This window comes from Myotis nattereri (assembly GCF_964212035.1).
Source record: "Myotis nattereri genome assembly, chromosome: 1".
Taxonomy (NCBI): Eukaryota; Metazoa; Chordata; class Mammalia; order Chiroptera; family Vespertilionidae; genus Myotis; species Myotis nattereri.
The window spans coordinates 42,683,028-42,710,049 of record NC_138075.1 but is presented as its reverse complement, the minus strand read 5'-3'; the positions used below and the strand labels follow the sequence as shown (position 1 = coordinate 42,710,049).

The 27,022-nt window shown below is 37.1% G+C and overlaps 1 protein-coding gene across 1 annotated transcript in view; it reads right to left on the bottom strand.

The window, feature by feature from the left end:
- Positions 1-251: 251 nt before the first annotated feature.
- Positions 252-27,022, bottom strand: part of SOS2 (SOS Ras/Rho guanine nucleotide exchange factor 2) — a 99,547-nt gene continuing 72,776 nt past the window's right edge. Inside the window, exons 13-23 of the mRNA XM_081094880.1 lie at positions 26,903-27,006; positions 24,868-25,090; positions 20,512-20,631; positions 20,203-20,365; positions 16,062-16,179; positions 14,895-15,067; positions 10,371-10,487; positions 7,682-7,943; positions 7,115-7,156; positions 3,076-3,185; positions 252-1,952 (exon numbers count right to left, since the gene is read on the bottom strand). Coding sequence (XP_080951006.1) covers positions 1,443-1,952; positions 3,076-3,185; positions 7,115-7,156; positions 7,682-7,943; positions 10,371-10,487; positions 14,895-15,067; positions 16,062-16,179; positions 20,203-20,365; positions 20,512-20,631; positions 24,868-25,090; positions 26,903-27,006 — 1,942 coding nt within the window. The 3' untranslated portion in view covers positions 252-1,442. The remainder of the gene's footprint in view (positions 1,953-3,075; positions 3,186-7,114; positions 7,157-7,681; positions 7,944-10,370; positions 10,488-14,894; positions 15,068-16,061; positions 16,180-20,202; positions 20,366-20,511; positions 20,632-24,867; positions 25,091-26,902; positions 27,007-27,022) is intronic.

Genomic DNA, 27,022 nt, shown 5'->3' with positions numbered 1-27,022 from the left:
CTTAATAAGAATTGCCAACATGCTCCTAATTTTTCATCTGAATTCATAAAAATTACTAGAAGCTTGCTGATTACGTTTAGCAGTAAAGACAATTACCCTCTAAAATTTACATCACTTAAATGCTTTGGGATTATGTAACTGAAGCTATCCATAACCCTTTGAAAATAATGTGCATATAAATATTTCTACAAAACTGAACAATCTCCCCCCTTGTTCCTTATACTGAAAACAAATATTTTAAAAGTCTTTTAAAAAATTAAGACTGGGGTGATTTATTAATCTTGTTAAGCACTCTGATACAAAGCATATAAAAGGCCACAGACCAGTAAATAAACAATGTGGCTTTGGCTACCTTACAACTGATGCTACACCACTATCAGCAAAACACACTTTTTCATCACTTTTAAGGAAGGAGTCCAAATAGCAAATAAAAGTTTTACTCACTTCTCTGATTAAAAAGTTTAATAAAGCTTTAAGTATTTGCTGGTTTAAATATTACCAATCTAAAAAAAATATTTAAAAAATTTTAGTTAACACAAGATTTATAGAGAAAGTTACTAGGTTTTGAAGGCAAGGCAGTTGGTTCCTATGCCATAAGAAACTTTTCCTTTGAATTTATCAATTAGTAAAGTAGCAGATTGTATTATACACCTCAAGTCACTTAAATTTATATAGGTTATTAGCATCTTTAAATATACAATATAAACAAAACTGTACATACATGGCATATTAACTTTGCTTTCCAAAATAATAGGCAATTCATTAGCTAAAGACACCATAGTTTGCAAAAACAAAAGGCACATCTGAAAAAATACATGCCCTTTTCTCCTCTATGATGGGGTTAGGTAGTCTTTTTGTTTACATTTTGGCTAAATAATAGACACAGTGCATTCTATTCTTTTCATTCTATTTTTCATTTTTGTCTTTAGCAGCAAATTCTGGCATTTAAGACATGGCATTAACAAGTTTAAGAACAATGGGTGTTATTCACAATTCTCCAAAATGTAAAAACTAGAAGATGGTCAAACAAGTTCAACAATCAGTAACACCATACACCTCCTATATTTGTGTAAATTTATTGCCTTAAAAAGGCAGCTATTATTCAAATCTGAAAAGTTCCACAAATGCACTATCCCTTTTCAGTGCAATCAGTCACTTTAAACCATATTTTACAGAGACTACAGTGCAAATATAAATTCTTTATACTGGCCTTTTGGCAGCACTGAGGATCCAAGACAAGGCAATGCTACTGATCACCTGAGGATAATGACGAAGGACTTTTGTATTTTTATTTTTCCGATTTTAAAAGCTTATTTGATCAGTAGCATTTTTAAGAGCATTATTTGTAAAAAGTACTAAAATACTATGCCTTTTTTTTAATAAATTAAAAAAAACACCTTTACAAATATCATTCCAGTGTCAATGACTACATATGCCTAAGGTCATTGAGGAGTTTCTGCATTTTCTAGCAAAGGCAGTCTATACAATGGGGGGTGTGAAAGCTCCCGTTTGTAAGTCTTTGGTGGCAGTTTTGGTAGGTGAGGGCTTGAATTCTGCCTTGGTGGAACAGGGGGAGCTTGAGGATGAGCAAGATTATTGTGACTAGAACTGAGCACGTGGCATCGACGTGGTACCCTTGGAGAGGGTGTGCTAGGAGGAGTGTTTGGTGAATTTGGACACGTGCTAACGTCTCTGAACCAGTCTGGATCTCTGTGAAGATGTCCCAGTGGAGGTGGCTGAAGATTAAATGGACAGTTTATAAAGTGTTCTGGAGGCCGAAGAGGAACTGGTGGAGGAGTATCAGGAAGAGGATCTCTCGGCGGTGGTGGAGGTGGACTATGCAGAGGCCCATCAAATGCACCAGTAGGAGCAGGAACTCTGGGTTTTACCTTTGGAGGAGGAGGTTGTCTTGGTGGAATAGCAGGGGGGTCATCATCAGATTTCATATTTCCCTTTAAAAAAAGTAATTAAATTATATTTCTGTTCTCCTGAAAAATCTGGAAGAAAAAGTTATTAAAAGAATTGCCCTGGTTGGTGTGTTCAGTTGTTAGAGCATCAGCCAGCATGCCAAAGGGTCGAGGGTTCGATTCCTTGTCAAGGGCACGTACCTGGGCTGCAGGTTCAATCCTGGCCCTGATCAGGGCAGGTTCGGGAGGCAATCAATCAATGTGTCTCTGTCACATCAATGTTTCTCACTCTCCCCTCCCTCCCTCCCATCTTCCTAAAAAAATCAATGGAAAAAATATCCTCTAGTGAGGATTAACAATAACTGAATGAATGAATGAATGAATGAATGAATGAATGAATGAAAGAAAATTCCTGTGTCAAGTTAAATCCAGGAGTTCAAAATAGGTTAATTTGATTCAGATTTATGACTAAATTACTCCCAGTTTTTCAGGGCCCCAGTTTAATATTTTTATATATGAGATGTTTTAATTGAAATCTTAGAACATAATGCCATAGGTTATCTTGCTTTATATACACATTTCATAAACTTATGCATTTTTATAATAATAGACAAGTGATTGAAAAGTATATATAGTTTTGCAGATATGAAAGAACATGATGTTAAGAGGACTTAATATCCAGCTGCTGCTTTCTGGCCACCTACTTCTACTTTTCCCAGTAAGGCTTAGAGTCATGGTTTGAAAAGTATGATCCAGGGACCAGCAGTAACAGCAACAGTGGGGAACTTGTTAGAAATGCAAATTATTGAGCCCCACCCCAGATCTACAGAATCAGAAACTCTGGCAATCTGGTTTTTAACAAGCCTTCCAAGAGATTCTGATGCACCCTAAAGTTTAAAGAATGCTTTGAATATTGAAGTTATGTCCACCTCTACTAGTACAGGAGCAAAAATGTACTTCTGAGTATTTGTGAATCTGCCCAGTCTCTTTTTTAGAAAAAGTATTATGAGTAATTATTTAAAGTATTTTTCAAATAAAACAACCCAGATGTTTAAAAACCATAAAGGGTACCCAAATTTTAACTGACAGACTCTTTAGAAGAACAAACACTGTTTTAAGGATTTACAACTTTGAATGAGATGAGGCAAACCTAAGTCCTGTTGAGTACCTTGGAATTTGAAGCATCATGATCAAATTTTTTTCGAGGAGGAAGAGGAGGAGGAATCAGTGGCTCTTCACTTAGTTTATGTAAACTACCACACGAACTGAAGAAAGACTCTGTGGGTTAAAAAGATTAGTTTAACCACAATTCACAGTACATTCATTACATAAATTTAATTTCAATTTGTGATAACCTCTGCTATGGCATCAGACTGTATGGTAGCTGACAATTGGTTTATCTAACCTCTCCATTAAACTGTAAGCTTTCTGAGGGCAGTGTGTATTTATTTTTGTATCCCTAGCACTTAGCACAATGGTACTACCTGGCACGTAGCAGGTACTATCTATATACATAAAAGCCTAAGCAACTGTCACGATGGAACAACTGGAACAACCGGTTGACCAGTCGTTATGATGCACACTGACCACCAGGGAGCAGATGCTTAATGCAGGAGATGCCTCCTGGTGGTCAGTGCGCTCCCACAGGGGGAGCACCGCTCAGCCAGAAGCCAGGCTCATGGCTGGCAAGCACAGCTGTGGTGGCGGAAGCCTCTCTCAACTCCACAGCAGCACTACTGAGCAGTGGCAGCAGGCACAGTGGGCCGGGATGAGCGTGAGCGGCACAGCACCTGGCCCTGGTTCCGGCTCCTCCCTGGCCGCCTGCCACTTGGTGCACTGCTATATCCCACTAGCAATCTGGGACCCCTCGGGGGCCTAAACCGGCAGTCGGGGTCCCGGATTGCAAGAGGGTGCAGGCTGGGCTGAGGGACAATCCCTCCAGTGTATGACTTTCGTGCAATGGGCCTCTAGTAGCTAAATAAAAGCATACAATTTCATTAAGATTAAATAGAGATGTCGAATAGGTTACTGAATATCTGAGTTTAAAGGTCAAGAGAGAGATTCTGGGTAGAGAAAAAAATTGGGGAATTATCATCATATAGATGTCGAATAGGTCACTGAATATCTGAGTCTAAAGGTCAAGAGAGAGATTCTGGGTAGATGATATAAGGCTGAATGAGACAATCAAGTGAGAGAGAAGAAAAGAGGGCCAAGGACTGAATCTCAGGGCTTTCCCATGTTAATAGGTTAGGAAAATGAAGAGAAATCAGTGAGAGAGATTAAGGAGCTAAAAGTAGAAAAACCAAGAGAGTGGATGAACAATGTCATCTTCATGTATATTACTGCTTTCCCAAAGAGATGATATTTTTGTATAAACGAAGGCTGAGACTTTGTCTTTCTTCTTCTTCTTTTTTTAAATATTTTATTGATTTTTTACAGAGAGGAAGGGAGAGAGATAGAGAGTTAGAAACATCGATGAGAGAGAAACATCGATCAGCTGCCTCCTGCACATCTCCCACTGGGGATGTGCCCGCAACCCAGGTACATGCCCTTGACCGGAATCTAACCTGGGACCTTTCAGTCCGCAGGCCGACGCTCTATCCACTGAGCCAAACCGGTTCCGGCAAGAGATTTTGTCTTTCTTATTTGCCACGGAATCCATTGTACTTAGCAGAGTGACTGGTACAAAATGAGTACTCGATTTTCTGTTGAATGAGTAAGACCAAAGGGAGTGAACATTTTTATGATTTGATATGTTTTCAGATTTCTTTCCAGAAGGGTCAAATTAATATACCAACCTATAAGGGTAATGTATGAAAGAACCTTTTAACATAGGCTTGCTCATATTTTGATCTGGATGGTTTATTCATGTCCATTGTTAATGGATTCTTTTTTTTTTTAATATATTTTATTGATTTTTTACAGAGAGGAAGGGAGAGAGACAGAGAGTCAGAAACATCGATAAGAGAGACACATCGATCAGCTGCCTCCTGCACATCTCCCACTGGGGATATGCCCGCAACCCAGGCACATGCCCCCGACCGGAATCGAACCTGGGACCCTTCAGTCCGCAGGCCCACGCTCTATCCACTGAGCCAAACCGGCTTCGGCTGTTAATGGATTCTTGCTGTGTTTCTCATTGTGTGTGAGCACTTTTCACACTTATTATTTTATTTATTTCAAGGTTTATTTTAGGATATTCACAATTTTAGGAAGTTATTCTCAGTATTTTTAAATTAAATTTCAAACAATTTTCTTTATCATGTGAAAAATATATTTTACTACCATCCAAAATAAAGTTGTTAGCCCTAGCTGGTTTGGCTCAGTGGATAGAACATTGGCCTCCAGAATGAAGGGTCCCCAGGTTCCATTCCAGTTAAGGGCATATGCCCGGGTTGTAGGCTCAATCCCCAGTAGGGGGCGTGCAAGAGGCAGCCAGTCAATGATTCTCTCTCATCACTGATGTTTCTATCTCTCCCTCCCTCTCCCTTCCTTTCTGAAATCAATAAAAATTAAAAAATAAAAAAGCAAATATTATAAAATGACATAGTGTTATAGACTGAATTGTATTCCCTCCCAAAATATGTGTTGAACTCTAACCCCAGTGTCTATAAATGTTGACTTTATTTTAAAATACGGTCTTTACATATATAATCAAGTTAGTATGAAAGCAGGCCCTAATCCAGTGTGACTGTGTCTTTTATAAGAAGAAGAGAAGAGACAAAGAGACACATGGAGAAGATGCCATGACAACAGAGACAGAGACTGAAGCAATACATCTACCAACCAAAGGATGCCAAGGACTGCCAGCAAATGCCAGAAGCTAGAAGAGGCCAGGAAAATTCTCCCCTACAGGTTTCTGAGGGAGCATGGCCCTGCCAACACCTTGAGTTTTGGTTTTCTAGCCTCTAGAACTGTGCTCTTTTAAGCCACTCGGTTGTGGTATTTTATTACAGCAGCAATAGAAACTAATATACATAATAAAACATTTCTGCCACAGAACAAGGAAATTAATAAAATACAGAAACTTCAAGTAAACCAGGAAACATCTGAATCCTGAAGCATCAATGCATGAAGGTGGACTACAACGTATATGAAGGAGACAAATGATAAGATGAAACCCATATGTCTATAGTCATTGGTATTGAGAAAAAAACAGCAAATATGCCCCAAAGAACCAAGGGATCAGGAGTTAAAGGCATTTGGTACAATGGACTGCATGGGCATGAAAACAGAAGACTTGATTAAGTCTTTATAAGGGGCAATTAGAACTCCAATCCCATTCTCCACTTTGTGAGGCCAAGCAACTACCTCATACCACCACTGGGACTTTTATTTTTCTGGAGGATCTAAAATTCAGACATGAGACACTAGTTTATGATAGGGAACGGCTGTTAATTTCAAGTGTTTTAGCATTATTTGCTTTTTAAAAAATTAAAGTTTGGAATTAAACATTTAAAAGAATAAACTTACTTTTCTCAGAAGACAAAGGGCTCTCTTGCTACTATCTAAATCATATACATTTTACTATGATAGAAGCACAAGTCCTCCAGGATGGAAGATTTATTCCCAAAGATGCTATGTCCTTCCTGAGTTATTGTTTTAAATAAATGACCATAGAAAGAAAGGTGACATTTACATCATAAATTATGAAATAATTAGGAATAGCAGAATAGTGATTTACTCAAAATACTGCTTTAATAAGATCATGTGAAGAAATAAGTGATCATGGGCTAGCCTGAGAACCTAATAAACATTTAGTATATTATGCTTATGGGAAAGTGAATTGGAATGTTTTACTTCCTTGTGTTAATCACTGTTTTCACATTTCACTGTCACTTTCTATGCTAATAGAGTTTGAAAGTGATGGGGAAGAGAAGAGGTAACTGATATGAAATTATTTTTCATTCCATGCCCCGTTATGCTCTACATAAGTTATATCATTTGATCCTTAACAAGCTTACAGATGCTACGTAATTTGTTCAATGGTCACACAGCTCCTAAAACATAGACTGCAAATTATGAAAACAAACTATAGTAAAGTTTAAATAGTACCCATTGTAAGCAAATATCCAATTTATTATAAGAATTTCACTCAAATATCAAAATTTTAAAATGCTGTTAAAGCCCAAATACTCATATACAAATTTAATCAACTTAATTATTATCTTTATAATCATTTTATTAGAATCAACTAAAATTCTTACTTGAATGTGGCAAGAGAACTGGAGCAAAGATGCTATTGCTGCCTATGAGAATGAGAAAAATTAATTTGAAAAGAAAGATATGTATGATTTTTATTTTTTAATATGTCTGCACAAAGTAACATGCAATAATACACACAGAGTACAGAATTTTATCATCATCTTTGCCATCTAAGTATTTTAAAGAAATGAACCCAAGACCCTGTACTTGGAATGCAGTTTTTTCTTTATCGGCATGTTTCCTCTCTATCACAGTCTTTTTTTAAATTTCCTTCACAGAACTTATCTGCCTGTTTTCTTATTCATTGTCTATTGCTCTCTTTAGAGTAGTGGTGCTCAAAAGGTACTATATAAATGTTGAATGAATAAATTAGAAAATAATGTGCATAAACAATGCAGGAATGATGTTTTACTTCCTTGTGTTAGTCACTGTTTTCACATTTCACTGTCACTTTCTATGCTAATAGAGTTTGAAAAGGATTCTATAGTTCTCTAATTAAAATGATGAGAATTACCTTAAACACAAGATTCCTTTTTTTTTTTACCAAATAGTTTACATCAAATACATACCACAGGAACTGTTCAGATCCACATCTAAAAACACACTAAGGTCTGAAGAAGCAGATACTGGTGGAGTAGATGGTGTATTTGGAGAGGTTGGTGCTGACACTGTTGACTCAAGCTCAGTTTCAGCAATCCGACTAAAGCTTATTTTACATGGTTCTCTTTCTAATGGTGTTGGATGACCTCGTAAAGTGCCTGAGGTAGAGCCATGTCGGCCTGTATTAGGCCTTATTCCAGGAGATTTTAAAGAGAAAGTTGATTTCCTGGGCTAGGAAAAGCAAACATAATTATCATTACTAATTTGCATGTATTTTTATTTTTACAAGTTAGTGCTACTTTATTAATTCTTAGCATCCTATATAATAAAGAGGTAATATGCAAATTGACTGTCATGCCCTCACACAAGATGGCTGCCACCCTGTGGGCACAAGATGGACAGCAGGGGAGGTCAGTTGGGGGCAACTGGGCCGGTAGGGGAGGGCAGTTGGGGGCGACCAGGTCGGCAGGGGAGGGCAGTTAGGGGTGACCGGGCCAGCAGGGTAGGGTAGTTGGGGGCGATCGGGCTGGCAGGGGAGTGGTTAGGGGGTGATCAGACAGGCAGGCAGGTGAGTGGTTGGGAGCCAGCAGTCCTGGATTGTGAGAGGGATGTCCAACTGCCAGTTTAGGCCCAATCCCTGTATAGTTATAAGGGTACAATAACGTCCCAACATTCAAGTAAAATACTTTGGATATATGACACGTAGACACAGACAACAGTGTGGTGATAGCCAGAGGGAAAGATGGTTGGAGGGAGGTGAAAGTGGGCAAAGGGGAAAAATGGGGACAGAAAGACACTTTATTTTGGGTAATGGGTTCATAATACAGTACAGTATGTAGATAATGTTTTATTGAGTTGTACGCTTGAAACCTGTAAAGTTTTATTAACCAACTAGAGGCCCAGTGCACAAATTCATGCACGGGTAAGGTCCCTAGGCCTGGCCGGCGATCAGGGCCAACTGTGGGGCCCCTGCTGGCACCTGCCTTGCCAGCCTGGCGCCGCCCACTCGCCGGCCCCACTGCCACTGCTGCCGGTTGCCAACCTCTGTGGGCAACCAGCGGGGTGATCGGGGGCGGGGGCCCATTGGCACCTGCCTTGGCTGGCCTGGGGCCTGTGGGCTGGGGGCAATGCCTGTGTTGAGCATCCGCCCCCTGGTGGTCAGTGCACGTCATAGCCCCAGTCATTACGCTGGTCATTCAGCCATTTGGTCGATTTGCGTATTAGGCTTTTATTATATAGGATGTCATCCCAATAAATTCAATTTTTTAAAAAGAATACTTTGGGGTTTGATTGGCTTAATTTTAAGATGGACTTGAATATAAGTAAACCTCTTTTCATACTGCAGAAATAAAATTCTTAAAAATCTGTGTGAATAACACTTCAGCCTTCAAGTCATTGATATCAATTTTACAAATATTTACTGTGGATATAATATATGCCACATGTTATGATAAGTGCTTCCGAAAAAAAGAAAAAAAGAGACCTTGCTTTTTTCTTCCTAATAGTAAATGACCAACTTCTACAATGCCACTCTAAAGTCTTTAGAGAAACTGCTATCATTGTCCCACCACCTCAACCTGCTCTCTTTAAAAAATTCTCATAGTGAAATAAAAACACATGAAATTCAGATTCAGATAACTTGAATTAAAATCTCAACTATGTCAATATCTTAGCTATGCAGCTCTAAAAAAGTTATTTAAATTCCTTTGAGCCTCAGTTTTTATGTTGGTAAAGCTAGAGTAAGATGCATATCGGCTGTAGAAATGAGGTAATATGAAACTACAAGCGTACTGCTTGGCGCAAGTGTTTTTATTTCCTTTCACATCTTGCTTCACTTCTAGCTACTAAGAATTGGTCTTCCACTATTTTGATTGCCACTGTAAACCCAAGGAATAACTAGGAACTGTAGCAGCAAATTTTAACAAAAGAGGTGGGTTCTAGTGACAACCATGGTGCTCTAATGGCAGGAGTCATGGTCGAGCCAGAAGAACCATGATACACCTGCTTACTTCTCAGGTCTTTCCATTTCCTGTTTCATCCAGCTACCTGTCATTTTAGGTTCTCACTTTCTCACAGCTTTCCCCTTTACATTAGGATGGATAAAAAGTGAACAGATAAGTAAGTGGTACTAAGATAAATGATAAACTAGATTTTATCAAAAGGTTAACATTTCCCCCCACAATATATGTAATTTTAGAAATAGTATACTACTGTAAGACAAAACATTAAAACTAGCTCTTCAAGCCCTGGCTTGGTGGCTCAGTCAGTTGGAACATTGTCCCATACCCCAAAAGGTTGTATGCTCCATCCCCAGTTGGGGTATGTAGGAGGGCAACCAATCAATGTTTCTTCCTTCCTTCCTTCCTCCCTCCCTCCCTTCCTTCCTTCCTTCTTCCCTTCCTCCCTCCCTTCTCTCTCTCTCTTTCTCTCTCTCTTCTCCCTCTCCCTTCCTTTCTCTCCCCTTCTCCCTCCTTTTCTCTCCCCCTTTCCCCTTCTGTCACTCTAAAATCAATGAAAAAACAACAACATATCCTCAGGTAAGGATTAAAAGAGACCTAGCTATTCAAGTAAATTACAATTTTAATGGAAATAGGTTGTTAAACATTGAAGATAATATTGTATTAAAAACAATTTTTTTCAAAATTGTAATGAACTTACAAATCGAGGTGGCTGTTTGCAGTTTCGGGGTTCAATTTCTAGTGATTTGTTGAACAAATAATCTGTAAACTCTTTTTCAGAAGCACTTCCCATGGGGTTAAGGTTTTCAAAGAACCGCTGGAATTAAATATCCATAAGTATATGTTTTAGATCTTGTTAAGACATTTATTTTATCAACAAATTAAGAGATCATAATGTCTGAAAATCCACAAAGATTTCTGATTCCAATCTTTCTGCTTTCGAATAAAATTGTATAGAAGTTATATATTCTAGTCTTAAAGTTCTTTTAAGATGAACAGATTTTCACTTATTACCACATAATGGCTTTATCCCTTTGTTAATATGATCCCTACTCATTTTAACAATAAAATTATCATCACCAGTAAATTGTCAAAAGTGTTTACAACAGAATTATAGTTTTAATCAACAATGAAACTTTGAAAATCAGAAAAAAGGAGAGCTAAATTGGACAAAAGTTTATTCAAAAGAAATTTAGAGAACAATAATAAACAAACTTATCGAGTAAAATAACCTTTTTCTTTATGAGATAATATTTTATAAGCTTAAGTTTCAGTTTTAGGTAGAAAATTTAAATGATTTAGTAAAGTGAAAAAAGACAAATAAACAGTAATCTCATTAACCAGAGATTTCAGTGTTTCACTATTAAAATATCCTTGTTTCAACTGTGTGTGAATGTTTATGGATACCTAGATTACATTTGTTATGAAAAATTGGGATCACACCACAGTTATTTTTAAACTTTTAAAATTTTATATTCAATTATTTTTCCCCTGTGGTTTACTTCTTTTATAAAATACAAATATTAACTCTATATATAACTCTATATTTATAAAATCTGTTCATCTATAGTATGTCATCAGATGGATGTTCCAAAAAATATTTCACCAATCTCCATATAGGTAGTTATCTATATAGGTGCTTTCTAATTCTTTCTATTACAATAATAATTATTGTTATTATTAACTCCTTGTGCATAAATTTTTCTGTACATTTCTGATTTCCTTAGAAACATTTCTTTGAAATAAATTACTGGATTTAGCTTTATTTGATTTTAAAGTGGTTTAGTTAGAATCGTATATAAAAACAAGTATTGGGTTTTAGCTTTAGCAGTACACAAAATTAACTATAGAATTTCTAGTATGAAATTCTTCTATTTTTCAGGCATCCTGTCAATTTCAAGAAAATAATATTGCATTGAAACAATTTAGGATAACTATGTTAAATCATATGAACCAATAGAAATTTAACGACTTTTATAAAGTTACTAGAGGCCCAATGCTCCCCCTCCCTTCCCCCTCACCATGGCTTTGTCCAGAAGGATGTCTGGTCTAATTAGCATATTATGCTTTTATTATTACAGACTAGAGGCCAGGTGCACAAAAATTTGTGCACTCGGGGGGAGAGGGGGGGTCCCTCAGCCCGGCCTGTGCCCTCTCGCAGTCTGGGACCCCTCGGGAGATAACGCCCTACTGGCTTAGGCCTGCTCCTGGGTGGCAGAGGGCAGGCCCAATCCCTAGGTGCAGCCCCTGGTCGGGCTCAGAGCAGGGCCGACTGGGGAGTTGGGGCGCTGCCCCCTGTCATGCACAGAGCAGGGCAGATTGGGAGGTTGCGATGTCACCCTCAGTCACACTCAGGGTAGGGCCGATTGGGGGATTGGGGCACCGCCCCATCACACTCAAGGCAGGGTCGATGGGGAGGTTGTGGCGCCACCCCCTGTCACACACAGAGCAGGGCCCATCAGGGGGGTTGAGGCTCCATACCTTGTCATGCACAGAGCGGGGTCAATCAGGGGGTTGGGGAGCTCCCCCCTGTCATGCACAGAGCAGGGCCGATCAGGGGGTTGAGGAGCTCCCCTGTCACTCACAGAGTAGGACCGATAGGGGAGTTGGGGCACCGCCCCCTGTCACACTCAGGGCAGGGCGGATCAGGGGGTTGGGGCGCCACCCTCTATCACCCACAGAGCAGGGCCGATCAGGGGGTTGGGGCACCGCCATTCTCACACTTAGGGCAGGGCCAATGGGGAGGTTATGGCTCTACCCCGTCACACACACAGCAGGGCCCGTGGGGGGTGGGGGGGGTTGGGGCACCGCACCCTCTCACACACAGAGCAGGGCCGATCAGGGGGTTGAGGCGCCGCACCCTGTCACACACAGAGCCGCAGGGCGATCAGGGGGTTGGGGAGCTCCCCCCTATCAGGCACAGAGCAGGGCTGATCAGGGGGTTGGGGCGCCTTCCCCTGTCACAAACAGAGCAGTGCGGATAGGGAGGTTGTGGCGCGCCCCCTGTCACACACAGAGCCGCAGGGCGATCAGGGAGTTTGGGTGCTGCCCCGTCACGCTGATCCCAGTGCCGGGAGGCCTCTCGGCTCCGCTGATCCCGGTGCTGGGAGGCATACTACGCTTTTACTATATAGGATAGAGGCCTCGTGCATGGGTGGGGCTGGCTGGTTTGCCCTGAAGGGTGTCCTGGATCAGGGTGGGGGTCCCCACTGGGGTGCCTGGCCAGCCTGGGTGAGGGATGATGGCTGTTTGCAGCTGATCACACATCCTTCAGGGTGGGGGTCCCCACTGGGGTGCCTGGCCAGTCTGGGTGAGGGGTTGAGGGCTGTTTTCAGGCCGACTGAAGCTCCCAACTGCTTCTTTTTTCTTTTTCTTTTTTTTTATTGTGGGCCAGCTTTAGCTCTGGCTCCAGCTCTGAGGCCTCTGCTGCTGAAAGAAGGTATCTGGTTTGTTTGGGTTCTATAATCAAAACAATGTATAACTCCAGCTCTGAGATCCCGGGCTCGCTGAAAGCAGGTTTCTGGGGTTTTGTTTAGCTTCTATATTTGTTACAATGTTTCTTAAACTGCAAGCTCAGAGGCCAGCAAGGCAGGCGGGGAACGTTGGAGTCCTCCGTCACTGAAGCAAGCAAGCCTCATGTTAGTTTCAAGCTGCCTGGCTACCGGCCGCCATCTTTGCTGGCAGTTAATTTGCATATCTCGCTGATTAGCCAATGGGAAGGGTAGCGGTTGTACGCTAATTACCATGTTTCTCTTTTATTAGATAGGATAGCAGCAGTGTTCTTGTTTTTCTCACTGTTTACTTTTTAATATAATTTAGCTTGGTTAATTATGGTTTGAAAAGTAAATAGCTACTTGATCTACATTTGAAACTTACTTTGGCTCAATCATAAAGAAAGCATTCTCTGCACACCACACAACCTCATCTCCAAAAGAATGCTTTAACAGATGGTAGGAAGTGTATACAGGATCATATATGAATGCTAAAAGTACTATTTCAAGTATAACCAAACTACAATTATTTCTGTGGGGGAAATATATTGTCAACTCTAATCTGGGTTTCAAGAACATATTTCCTTAGCCCTGAGAAGCTCCACATCAAAGATGGTTGGCCCAATGGTGAGAGAATGGGATGAAATAGTAGCTTATCACCATTTTCTTTAGAGTAGGTATCTGTTTACATTTTCATAATGGTGTATTTTAGACTTTAGGTCATTCTTTCTTAGGATTTTAGGGTACTTTGTTTTGAACTGGGAACAAAGAACAGTTACCATCTTATAATTTAGGAGGGAAGAATGGTGGCCATTTTCATTCAATATGCCCAATCTGCAGACTACATCTGAAAGTTTAGCATAATTTTTAATGTGAGGTGAACTTATTTGGATGTTATTTTATGTTCTGATTTTCAAATAAGTATAAAACAATAAAATTCATTTCATAAATATAATAAAATAATTTAATTTAGAAGGTATTCCACGTCTTACAGTACCACAGAATCAATATTAGGAATTACTGCTGAAAATAAAACATCATTTGATACAGCGGTTCTCAACCTGTGGGTCGCGATCCCTTTGGCGGTCAAACGACCCTTCCTTAGGGGACGCCTAAGACCATCCTGCATATCAGATATTTACATTACGATTCATAACAGTAGCAACATTAGTTATGAAGTAGCAATGAAAATAATTTTATGATTGGGTCACAACATGAGGAACTGTATAAAGGGCCAGAAGGTTGAGAACCACTGATTTGATAGAATGTTTAAAAAAATAGTTTTTTGCTATGCGTATATACATACTATTCTACGAGCACCTTTCTATTTAAACCCAGTGTTCTTAGGAAGGTATTAATTAAAGTTTTATTGGTATGTAAAATACCTAAAATAGATACCAATCAGTGATAGTACTAGTAGTGGATTTTCTTTTTACTGCATGAACATCAGAAAGGTTCTTTCATTCCATTTCTCATATATTTTTTGCAAGTGTTACTTGAACCAGTTATACAAAAAAGCAATATTTTCAAGAGAAAATACCTAATAACAATTAACTTTAGATTGTTAATACAGAATATGTAATATTTGCCATTTCTATTTATTCATTAATTATTAACAAAATTATCTTATTTTCATAGAAAAATATATAGCAAATGTATGGTTATGATATTTTTAAGAGATGACAGGATTTAACATGTTCTCTTTTAAAGATAAGCCAAAAAAATATATTTACCCTCATTTCTGGTTCAATCCGTAAGCAATAAGGTTGATTTTGATACTGCTGAATTTCTCCAGTAATTTCAGCCACTTTCCTCCTCTTACTGAAATTGATTAAATCTTTCCCTTTCTTTTTTAAAAAATCATTATTCCCTTCTTCAGTCTTCAGAATATTTGTTAAATATATTCCTAGTAAAAAAATGTATTTGAAGAAAAATTATAAAACTGGTTATTTAACCATTTGGGAAAAACAACCTATTTAGAAAAGTTGAAAGATATCCTAAAATCCAGCAATTCTATTCCTAAATGTTGATAAGTCTGACAGACCTAATAATTAACTCTACATTAAGAATTTAACAAGGAAATAATTTAAAATAAAAATATTAGGGTTTTGAAAAAGCTTAATTTGTCACTTCTTAGACTAGTAGCCTAAAATAAAAGGGATTCGTTCACAAAGTCTAAATTGTAGTGCTAAATCTATTCTAACCATTTTAATATTTGGTTATAATATCTAATGCCAATGATCTTAAATGATTACTGATAAATAAATTTTAAGCTAATTCTAATTAATAAGACTAGAGATTTATAAACTAATTTTGTTCCCCAAAGCCCATAATTTAAACAGAAAAAGAATTATTCCTCATTCTGGGACAGTAAGAAAATTTTAGTTCCTTTTTCATGCATAATTATTGATTTATTTAAATCAGTAGCTCTCATCTGGGGGCAATTTTGTTCCCTAAGGGATATTTGGGAATGTCTGGAGACATTTTTGGTTGTCACAACCAGTTGTGTGAGCAAGTGTGGGTGTGTACACTCATACATGCTATGGTATGAATGCTCAAAAGTCATGTTGAAATCCTAATGCCCAATATGATGGTTTTAGGAGGTGGGGCCTTTCAGAGGTGCCTAAGTCATGAGGGTGGAGCCGTCATGAATGAGATATGTTCTCTTATAAAAGAGACCCCAGAGAGCTCCTTACAACAGCTCTATGAGGTACTATCAGTCTTCATTTTACAGGTAAAGAAATAGAGAGCTTAAGTTTTATTTATTAATATAGATAGCTAATAAAAGTAGATGCTCTCAGGTATCAAATAAGGACAATCTGCCTCTCAAGGATGGTTTCTTTTGTATATAATACTAGTACACTTTCCCCCAAAATATAAGTACATACCTAGTAACTTACCAAAAAAAGGCACACAAGGTGGATTGATTGACTTAAGTTTTACTAAGTATTTTTTAAAGTGATCTTGACTTAATTCCACAGCTTCATCCAAAATTTTCCTTTTTCTTTCCTGCAAGGCCTTTCAAATATATAATTAAGTATAACTTGTTTTTACAGTTCAATCATATTTTATGAATGCAGAGCTTTTAACTTTATACATTTTTATAAATATTTGAAAAAACAATTTTTTAAATTAAGAGATAAGTATTCCTTTCTGCACTTGCCTGAAATTTATCTTCTGATATCTATAAATATAAAACTTTAAAACCTAGTTTTTTTTTCTAATATAAATTAGAGGATTAAACAACAAAAAAAATTCTTCCTCTGGACCTCATTATTTATAATTCTGATTAACGCAGAGTTTTAAGTTATAGCTTTAGGAGAGAAATATAATTTCCTAGTGTTCAAATATTCTCCCACTGAAAGATATTTTGAGGCTATGGCAAGGTTTTGAGAAGGGGAAGGCTGTGAGAAGACAAGAACTAAATAAAAATTTACTAAGTCAAGTAAGCAGAGTCATTTATTTTATACTTCATTATTCTATTTGCTTATTAAAATTAATTACATTATTTTAACCTGATAGTATATACACACACCCCCCCACAGCAAATATTATACCTGATGGAGAACCATTCAATGCATTTCCTTTAACTTATTACAAATCTAACCAAAGAGATGTGAAATTTCCATCAAGAAAACCATGAACCTTATTAAACTAACTAACTAACTAACTAACTAACTAACTAACTGAAACATATGCTATGTTCATGTCATGGATGGGAAGACACTGTAAAAATGTCAGCTCTTCACTAATTGATTTACAAAAACCATGCAATTCCTATCAAAATCCAAACTTTTTAAAAAAATGAAACTTAAGCTGATTCTTAAATGTATATAGAAGAACAAAGGGGTCAGGAGTAGTCACTCTTGAAAAAGAATGATTGGTGGGAACTTACAGAAGGCAAACAATTGATGTTTCTCTCTTTCTCCTTTCCTCCCTCTAAGCATGTCCTCAGGTGAGGACTAAAAAAAAAAAAAAAAAAGAAAAGAAAAGGAAAGGAGAAAGGGAATAAGCATGAAATTCAGAATCAAAAGGGTAGCTGGCTCTGAAGGGATAAGAAAAGAAATTGAATTTGTAGAAGTTCTTAAATTAGATGCCATGTATAGAGGTGTTCTTTATATTTTTATTCTTTATACCTAATACACATTTTCAGAAATATTGTTCTGTACACAATATTATAAGAAACTAAACCTGAACTTCTTAAACTAAATACACTATTTAAGAGTATTTCAGAATCAGAATTGAAATTAATTTATTAAAAGATTAATATTTGGCACTATTTGACTGTTAATATCTTTAATACATAAAAAGTTCATACAGCCCTAACCGGTTTGGCTCAGTGGATAGAGCGTTGGCCTGCGGACTCAAGGGTCCCAGGTTCGATTCCGGTCAAGGGCATGTACCTTGGTTGAGGGCACATCCCCAGTGGGGAGTGTGCAGGAGGCAGCTGATCGATGTTTCTCTCTCATCGATGTTTCTAACTCTCCTTTCCCTCTCCCTTCTTCTCTGTAAAAAATCAATTAAAAAAAAAAAAGTTCATACAAATCAACAAAATGAAAACACCCAAATAGAAAAAAACATACATGAAAGCCATTTATCCTCCACTCCCCTCTAATCACAACCCTCTGAAAGAACCAATGTTAAGAAAAATGTATGTATCCTTCCACACTATTCTCAATGCTCATACAACTTCACTTACATGTTTAATGTTTGTTGTTTGTTACATCAAAATGAAATCATATTATACTCATTATTCTGATGTTTTTTAAATGACTTTCCCCCAAAATATCACAAATACTCTTCCAAGACATATATATAGATCCTTATTCACTTTTTTTTTTCTATAGCTGAACAATATTCTACATTATAGGAGTAGGACAACGTATTCAATCATTCTCTTATTGATGAACATCCAGGTTATTTCTAGTTTTCTGTTGCCACAGTTAATGCTACAGAAATTACATCTTTGTACATTAACTTTATAGTCTGGCTCTTTTATTTCTGGATCTAAGACTATGCACATTCTAACATTTATTTCCAGATCACTTTCCAGAAAGACTGTAAAAATTCACATTGCCAAAGGCAATATATTTGCATTGCTGTGCCTCTAACATATTATCCTTCACTTAGACCAGTGGTTCTCAACCTTCCTAATGCCGCAACCCTTTAATACAGTTCCTCATGTTGTGGTGACACCCAACCATAAAATTATTTTCGTTGCTACTTCATAACTGTAATTTTGCTAGTTATGAATTGTAATGTAAATATCTGATATTCAGGATGTATTTAGGTGATCCCTGTGAAAGGGTTGTTCGACCCGCAAAGGGGTCGCGACCCACAGGTTGAGAACCGTTGACTTAGACAATAAAAAAGATTTTCTGGGTACAAAAATAAAGGAAGAATTCATAAATGAAGGATTGATACGTTTAACTAAATAAAAATGTTAAAACTTCATATATAAATGCCAAACCGGTTTGGCTCAGTGGATAGAGCGTCGGCCTGCGGACTGAAAGGTCCGAGGTTCGATTCCGGTCAAGGGCATGTACCTTGGTTGCGGGCATATCCCCAGTGGGAGGTGTGCAGGAGGCAGCTGGTCGATGTTTCTCTCTCATCGATGTTTCTAACTCTCTATCCCTCTCCCTTCCTCCCTGTAAAAAATCAATAAAATATATATATTAAAAAAAAAAAACAACAAAAAAAAAACAAAAAAAACTTCATATATAAAAACATTATACAAATTTTTAAAAAAGCAGTTAAAGACAAATAGAAACTGAAGAATACCTGGGCAATATTTGACTAGGTATTAATATCTTTAATATATAAAAGATGATAAAAATTAATAAGATGCAAACATCCAAATACCAGTAAGAGTATATAAATTACAAAGAAGAAAGTAAAATGGCCCATAAATACATTTAAAGACATTCAACCTTACTACTTATTTTTTTTTTTGAATATCTAAAAAGAAGGTTTTTCTCTGGGCTATGAAATCTGTAAATAAGTTTTTAACAAGGTAATAGCCAGAGGGATTTATCATATCTTGCTAGAAAGTACCTTGATGATATTATCAAAAGTCTTAAAAGGTACAAATACTCTGAGCCAGCTATTCCATCTCTAGAAATTTATTCTAGGGAAATAATCAAATTCTTACGAAGATTTCTGTAAATGGATGTTCCATGTTAAATTACTTACCACAGCAAAAAAAATCAGAAGTAGCTTAACTGTCCCACAATAGTGTGTAAAATAAATTATGGTTTATATCACTGGATAGAAAATAACTCAGTCATTAAAAATTTGTTTTTGAAGATAAGCTAATAAAACAAGAAAATATGCCCTAACCGGTTTGGCTCAGTGGATAGAGCATCGGCCTGCGGACTAAAGAGTCCCAGGTTCGATTCCGGTCAAGGGCATGTACTTGTGGGCACATCCCCAGTAGGGGGTGTGCAGGAGGCAGATGATTGATGTTTCTAACTAACTCTCTATACCTCTCCCTTCCTCGCTATAAAAAAATCAATAAAATATATTTTTAAAAAATACACCAAGAAAATATTTATGATAAAAAGGTACAGGCCATAAAAATCTATGTACAATATGATCTAAATTTTATTAAAAACATGTGAAATATCCTTCTATACTTTCTATATCTTCTGAATTTTCTATAATAAACACTAAACATATACTACTTTATGATTTGAAAAAACATATAAATTTAGGTTTTAGAAAGGGTACTCTCCATGTTATTATTTCTCTATCTACCAAAGATGATTAAAGTAATTTGTATACTTATATCTGAAATCCTTTGTCATTATTTAAAACTATCAATCAATGTGCTGTTGAAAAAAAATCCATTTGGAACTTCATTAAACAAAGTCCCAAGTCCCAGATTCTTTCATGAACCCTAAGCTTACTTAGTATATGTTGATGTAAAATCATTGCATTTAAGGGAATAAGATAGATTTACAACAAAAGATAGGTGGTAGAAGGAATCTCTTTAATTTTACCTTCCCTCAAAATAATGAAATATTTAAGCCTAAAACTTACCTCAAAGGTATGATCTAGTCTGTATACTGACACTGAGTTTACTGCACTGACTATTTCCAATACACCATTGAAATTATTCAAATCTTGAAAAACTTGCAGAATTTCTATAATTCTACTTAGTACTGCCACCCGTTCCTCAAAATTTTCTGCTTCCACAATGCACCTAACAAAAAAAGAAAAAGAAAAAACTTCATGGTTTAGAAACCAATTTCTTCAACTCATGTAGAAAATATATTTTCAGCAAGGATTTTGGCTTATATATTAGTTAATATTATGATTAAGAATGAGACACAGTAAGTAAAAACTTACTTTTCAAACCAGAGAGTAAGATTTGTAGTATGGCGAATCATTTTTAATAAATTCGGAGAATTTATTTCTTTATCTTCTTTGGTCCATACACTCCCTACAAGTTCAGAAGGTTGAACTTTCCTGTGGAACCAAAAATCAATGCAACTTAACCTACAAAGGATCATCAAAATTATTTAAAATTCTAATACTTAATAACAAAAACACAATTAACCTAAAAGATAAGTGGCCAAATATAAGAAGAGGTAATTCACAGAGAAATAGACCCACTAGCCACAAATATAAATAAATACTTTCTCTTACTCAGGGAAAAGAGCATTAAACCATAATGAAATCTCATTTTACTTCAGTTAGACTGATAAAAGTCTGACACCAAATGGGCAAAAATGTGAAAGAACAAGAAATTTCCAATACTGGTGTGAAGTAAAAATTGATATGGTCACTTTATAAAGCAATTTGTCAATGTCTCATAATACTGAAGATATACATACTAGATCACCCAGCAATTCTATACCTGTACTCTAGGTATATACTCTAGGTACAACAGGTTATAAGAAAACATTTATGGGAATGTTCAGTGAAGCATTGTCTGTGAGAGTGAAAAGTCCCAAACAACCTAGAGGCTCATCATCAAGAGACTGTATAAAATATGGAGTACTCTTACAACGGAATGCCATACAGCAATTAAAATAAGCAAACTAGCCCAGGAGGTGTTGCTCAGTGGTTGAGCATCGAACCATGAACCAGGAGATCATGGTTAGATTCCCAGTCAGGGCACATACCTGGGTAACGGGCTCAATTCCAGTAGGGGGCATACAGGAGGCAGCCAATCAATGATTCTCTCTCATCATTGATACTTCTATCTCTCTCTCCCTCTCCCTTCCTCTCTCTGAAATCAATAAAAACATTTTAAAAAAAACAAAAACAGAAAAACCAGAGCTATATTTCTTAACTTGAACAAGAGCCAGAAACAATTTAAGTAAAAAACAAGTTGCAGAATGATACATAAAGTTTTAAAATGTGAAACAAAGCTATCTGGTTTTTTTTTTATTTTTTTTAAAAAATATATTTTATTGATTTTTTACGGAGAGGAAAGGAGAGGGATAGAGAGCCAGAAACATCAATGAGAGAGAAACAGATCAGCTGCCTCCTGCACACTCCCCACTGGGGATGCGCCCGCAACCAAGGTACATGCCCTTGACCGGAATCGAACCCAGGACCCTTGAGTCCGCAGGCCAATGCTCTATCCGCTGAGCCAAACTGGTTAGGGCAAAGCTATCTATTGTTAATGAATGTTTATATTGATATTAATTATAAAAATATAAACAGGAATAGTAAACACTAAATATAAGGTAGTGATATTACTTGGGAGAAAGAGGAGGAATGGGGTTAGAGAGAATTACACAAAGGACTTCAACTTTATTCATAATTCTTTTGTTGTTCATGAGTGCTTATTATATTATTTTCTACATTTTGTAGAATACCTGAAATATTTAATAAAAATGTCAAACAAAAGAGTTGATTAAATAATTGTACATAGAGAGTTAGGGTTACATAATTTAAAAAACTGACCAGCACCCTGGCTGGTTGTGGCTCAGTTGGTGGAGCGTTGTCCCATTCACTGGTTCGATTCATGGTCAGGGCATATCAGGGTTGCAGGCTCAATCCCCAGCAGGGGGCATGCAGGAGCAGCTGATAGATGTTTCTCTCTCCCCCTCTCCCTTCCTCTCTCTAAAATCAATAAAAACATTTTTTAAAGTAAGTTTTCTTAAAGTGGTTCTATTATTTCACCAGAAATTTAGTTTAGTGTTAATGTTTTATGTAGTTACCCATCTTCCATAATACACATATGATTTAACAAAGGTATTCCTATGTTCTGAAAGCAAGTCCACATAGAGCTAAGTGCTTTTTTCTTTCTGATGTCTATTCGTGTAACAGTCACCACATGAAGAAAAACTTGATTCAGTACTATCTGCTTTGTTAACTCAAGTAACAAGTCCTTCCATTCCTACTTATCACAAATCCCACCTTATAAACAAAAACAACCTGAACTCCAAATTATGTAAAATATAACATGACACTCTGAGTCAGATGCTGACAACCTCCAACCTGTGTGCTAAATTCTGAATAACACAGCCAAGGCAAAGCACAGGCCCAATTCCAAAGTAGATAGAGTTTTTTGTCTAGTGCTAATGGAAAATATCCCTTCCTACATTCCCTATTAGCACTAAACTTTATATAATCTTACTTTTCTATGTAATCCCTGTAAAAAAACAAAACAAAACGCTGCTAATCAGGATAACTTATTTTTACATACAGTGTGTCCCAAAAAAATGTATACACACACTTTAAATAATTATAAAGGCAATGTTTATTAAAATACACTAGAGGCCCGATGCACAAAATTCGTGCATGGGGGCAGGGGTTCCTTCAGCCCGGCCTGCACCCTCTCCAATCTGGGATCCCTCTCGCAATCCGGAACCATTGGCTCCTAACCGCACACCTGCCTGCCTGCCTGATGGCCCTAACTGCTCTCCCCTCCTGGCCTGATTCCCCTAACTGCCTATCTGCTCTCCCCTCCTGGCCTGATCCCCCTAACTGCCTATCTGCTCTCCCCTCCTGGCCTGATCCCCCTAACTGCCTATCTGCTCTCCCCTCCTGGCCTGATCCCCCTAACTGCCTATCTGCTATCCCTTTCTCTCTACGTCCTTCAGACCCTGGCACAGGCGTGCTGAGAGCTCTCCGCCGCGGCTCCGCCCCCATCCTGATTGGTCATTACATGACGGCGTCCAGGTCAATTTGCACATTCCTCTATTATTAGTATAGATTTCATCTTCAAAATTGAGCTATCAGCTGTTAAAGTGTGTATACATTTTTTTGGGACACCCTGTATATGTATATTTTTAGTCCTCACCCCAGGACATGCTTACAGGGAGGAAAGGGGAGAGAGGGAGAGAGGGAGAGAGGGAGGGAGGGAGGGGGAGAGGGAGAGAGAGGGGGGGGAGAGAGAGAGAGAGAGAGAGAGAGAGAGAGAGAGAGAGAGAGAGAGAGAGAGATTGAGATTATTTGGACCAGCAACATTTTGGTGCATAGGACAAAGCTCTACAACTGAGCCACTCCAGATATAGGGTGATGGCAAGAACACTATATGTAAAGAAAGGTGACGGAATACAGATTAAAATAAATATAGCCAAGCACATTTCTAGTGATCCTTAGAAATGAAAGAAAATGGTTTGGAAGGATTTTTTGTTTTTTAATTTGTTTTTTTAAATAGTTTCATTGATTTCAGAGACAAAGGAAGAGGGAGAGTTAGAAATATCAATGATGAGAATCACTGATTAGCTGCCCCCTGCACACCCCCTACTGGGGATCGAGCCTGCAACCCAGGCATGTGCCCTGATCATGACCTCTTGGTTCATAGGTCAATGCTCAACCAATGAGCCATGTTGGCCAGGCTGGAAGTTTTACCTATGGCTCATCATCACACTACTTCAGAAATAATTTCTCTTTAAAGTTAATATTGACTTCAAAGAGCTAATGTTATCTGAGATGCCTTAAAAGAAATTAAGAAATCTTTATTTCTCTAACAATTTTGTTATTCATTTGCCTGACAAACCTAACCCTGCCAAGCTCCCAAGAAAAATTCTGATTATGTAGAATCTGAAAAAAAGAAAAGCAAAAAGAATAAAGCTTGTCTCACTCAATATTCTATGTACTTAGCTGCCAAGAGCCTAGTATCTATACTGACTGATTTAGCTGAAACAACTCAATAAAGCAATCTGAGAGAGGTAGTATTAGGAGTAGGAGCTCAGTGACTACTTTGAAAGTGGCTGTTGTTCTATTGCATTAGTATTCTCTCTGCCACTGCTCTTGTGAAGGATTGCTAAATACCAAATCTGGGCCTATACAGCAATACATTTTAAGACTTTTGCCAGCTGAGCAGACTGAAGTTAAAAACTGTACTATAGCTGTAGCCAGTTTGGCTCAGTGCACAGAGCGTCAGCCTGTGGACCAAAGGGTCCCAGGTTCGATTCCATACCTCAGTTGCAGTCTCCTCCCCAGCCCGGGCCCTGGTCAGGGTGCATGCAGGAGGCAACCAATTGATGTGTTTTCTCTCACTTCCATGTTTCTCTCTGTCTTCCCCTCTCTCTTTCACTCTCTCTGAAAATCAATGGAAAAATATCCTCAGGTGAGACTAAAACAAACAAAAAAACAACTGTGCTATAAACTTTCCATCATGCCCATAAGAATACATGAAGGTATTTTTAAGCACTCATGAATAATTTACTAAATGTTCTGAAAACAGAGGTAGGTTCAAGGTTCTTGAAAACAGAGCAGCATATTATTGATAATGTCTACCTGTAGAGATCAGATTCCAAAAGTGTCAGCTGACGTGCAATTTCTATTGGATGAAGTGTCATGAGATCAAATGTTTCAAACTGTCCTGGTCTGCTGATATGCCATTCAATTGGCGGAGGTGGATTTTCAAAGGTAATATTATGGCTTATTCCATTTGCCTGAGCTTGTTTCTTCCTCTTGATGATCTTAGCAATTGACTCTACCCATTTCTTCATGGCTTTCCCTAGATAAAGATACAAAACAAAAATGCCTTTTATTTGAAAGATAACATAAACCTTTACATAATGTTAAACATTTATCTAGCTTCAACAAGGACCAACTCAATGGTGTCTTTTTGTTTCATCTAACCCCAATCATGCCCTCCCTTCTATCCCTGTTATTTAAAAACAAATATAATACTTAAGTAATATTTATTTAAAAGTTAAAGATTTAAAAAATAACAATACCATGATCACATATAAAAAATGACAATAACTTGTTAATATCATCAAATAGTGTTCAGTCTGGCTGGCATGGCTATGGTTGAGCATTGACCTATGAACTAGGAGGTTGGGGTTTGATTCCCGGTCAGGGTACATGCCAGGTTATGGGCTCAACTCCCAGTGGGGGGTGTGCAGGAGGCAGCCAATCAATGATTCTTTCTCATCATTGATGTTTCTATCTTCCTTTCCCTCTCCCTTCCTTTCTGAAATCAATAAAAATATATTAAAAAAAAATTAGTGTTCCAATTTCTCTGATTATCTCATGTTTTCTTATAGTTGGTTTGAAATAGGATTTGAATGAGATCTACACATTGCACTGAGTTAGTGTGTCTCAAGTCTCCTTTAATCTCTCATTTTGCTTGTAATTTATTTTTACTCTGTGTTTCCCCAAGTCTGAATTCTGCCAATTCCATCCCTGTGGTATCACTGCCATGTTTTGCTGTCCCTGTATTTTCTGGAAATCAGATACATAGAGACTTGATCTGATTCAGGGTCAATTTTTGACACGAATACTTGCCAGTATATTTTTAACAGGAGACATAGAATGTCCAGTTACTTTACTTTTTGTGATGTTACTAGGAATTGAGAAATGGTAATCTAATTCTATCATCCTTCTCACTTACTAGTTATAATACTTCTAAAAAAGAAACTTTCACAAATCAACTATTTGGTTATCCTGAGGTATGTGTATAGACAAGGCCTTTAGATATTAACTATAGACATTAATATAAAATTTACTTGTTTTATTCTAATACGTGTGTGTATTATAAAAGCTTCTTAGATTACATACATTTTAGTGTCTCCATTGCAATGTTGTTTAAATTAATTCAGTACTATAAATAATTTTAAAGTACACCTGAAAATTTTACCTTGAACATCTCAAAATTTAAAGAAATCATATTCTCTATTTTAAGTAAAATTTCCCTTAAAAAACAAGTACATGAAATAAGTTAGGCTTAGTTATAGTATTCTTAATTAACACATTATACTATCAGATAAAATATAAATGTTCTTGATTCAATAACATACGTTTAATGACACATACATCTGTTTAAATGTTCATGGCCTAGACTTTCATTTCATGGGCTGTGTTCTGCTATTTCAGGTAGGAAGCTCCTACCTTTCAGATGCCAAAATATATTAAAGACTTTTCCAGGGGGAAGTAAACATTATTTAAAAAGTTATTAACTTTTCAAAACTAAAGAATAAGATTAAAGAGACTAAGGAAATATTTGTAATTATACAAATATATAATTAGTTGAAGGAATGACAATCTTGACATGAGATAAAAATAAATGGCTTAAATTTATTAAAGAGGACTTCTGACTTCTTTAAAAGAAAGATTCTACTAAAAAACTTGAAAGGTAAGGTTCTAAGACTTCAGGTGGTTCTAAATATATACAAGTTCCTTGGAGTCTTTAAATATTATTCCAAATCTTATTTCAGTTTTTTTAACATGAAAACTAGTTTCACTTTTAAATTAAAAGTCACACAAATTTAAAAAATAAACTCATGTGTGACATAAGATTCAATCAAACCTTTAAATAATATACCTCTTACACTTGAAATGAAGGATTCTAGTCTTTCGAGCAACTCCAAATCTCTTTCAAAGTCATAAAAATGGTGTTCAACCCAGTGCCGAAATACATTTAAGATCCTGATAAAATGGGGAA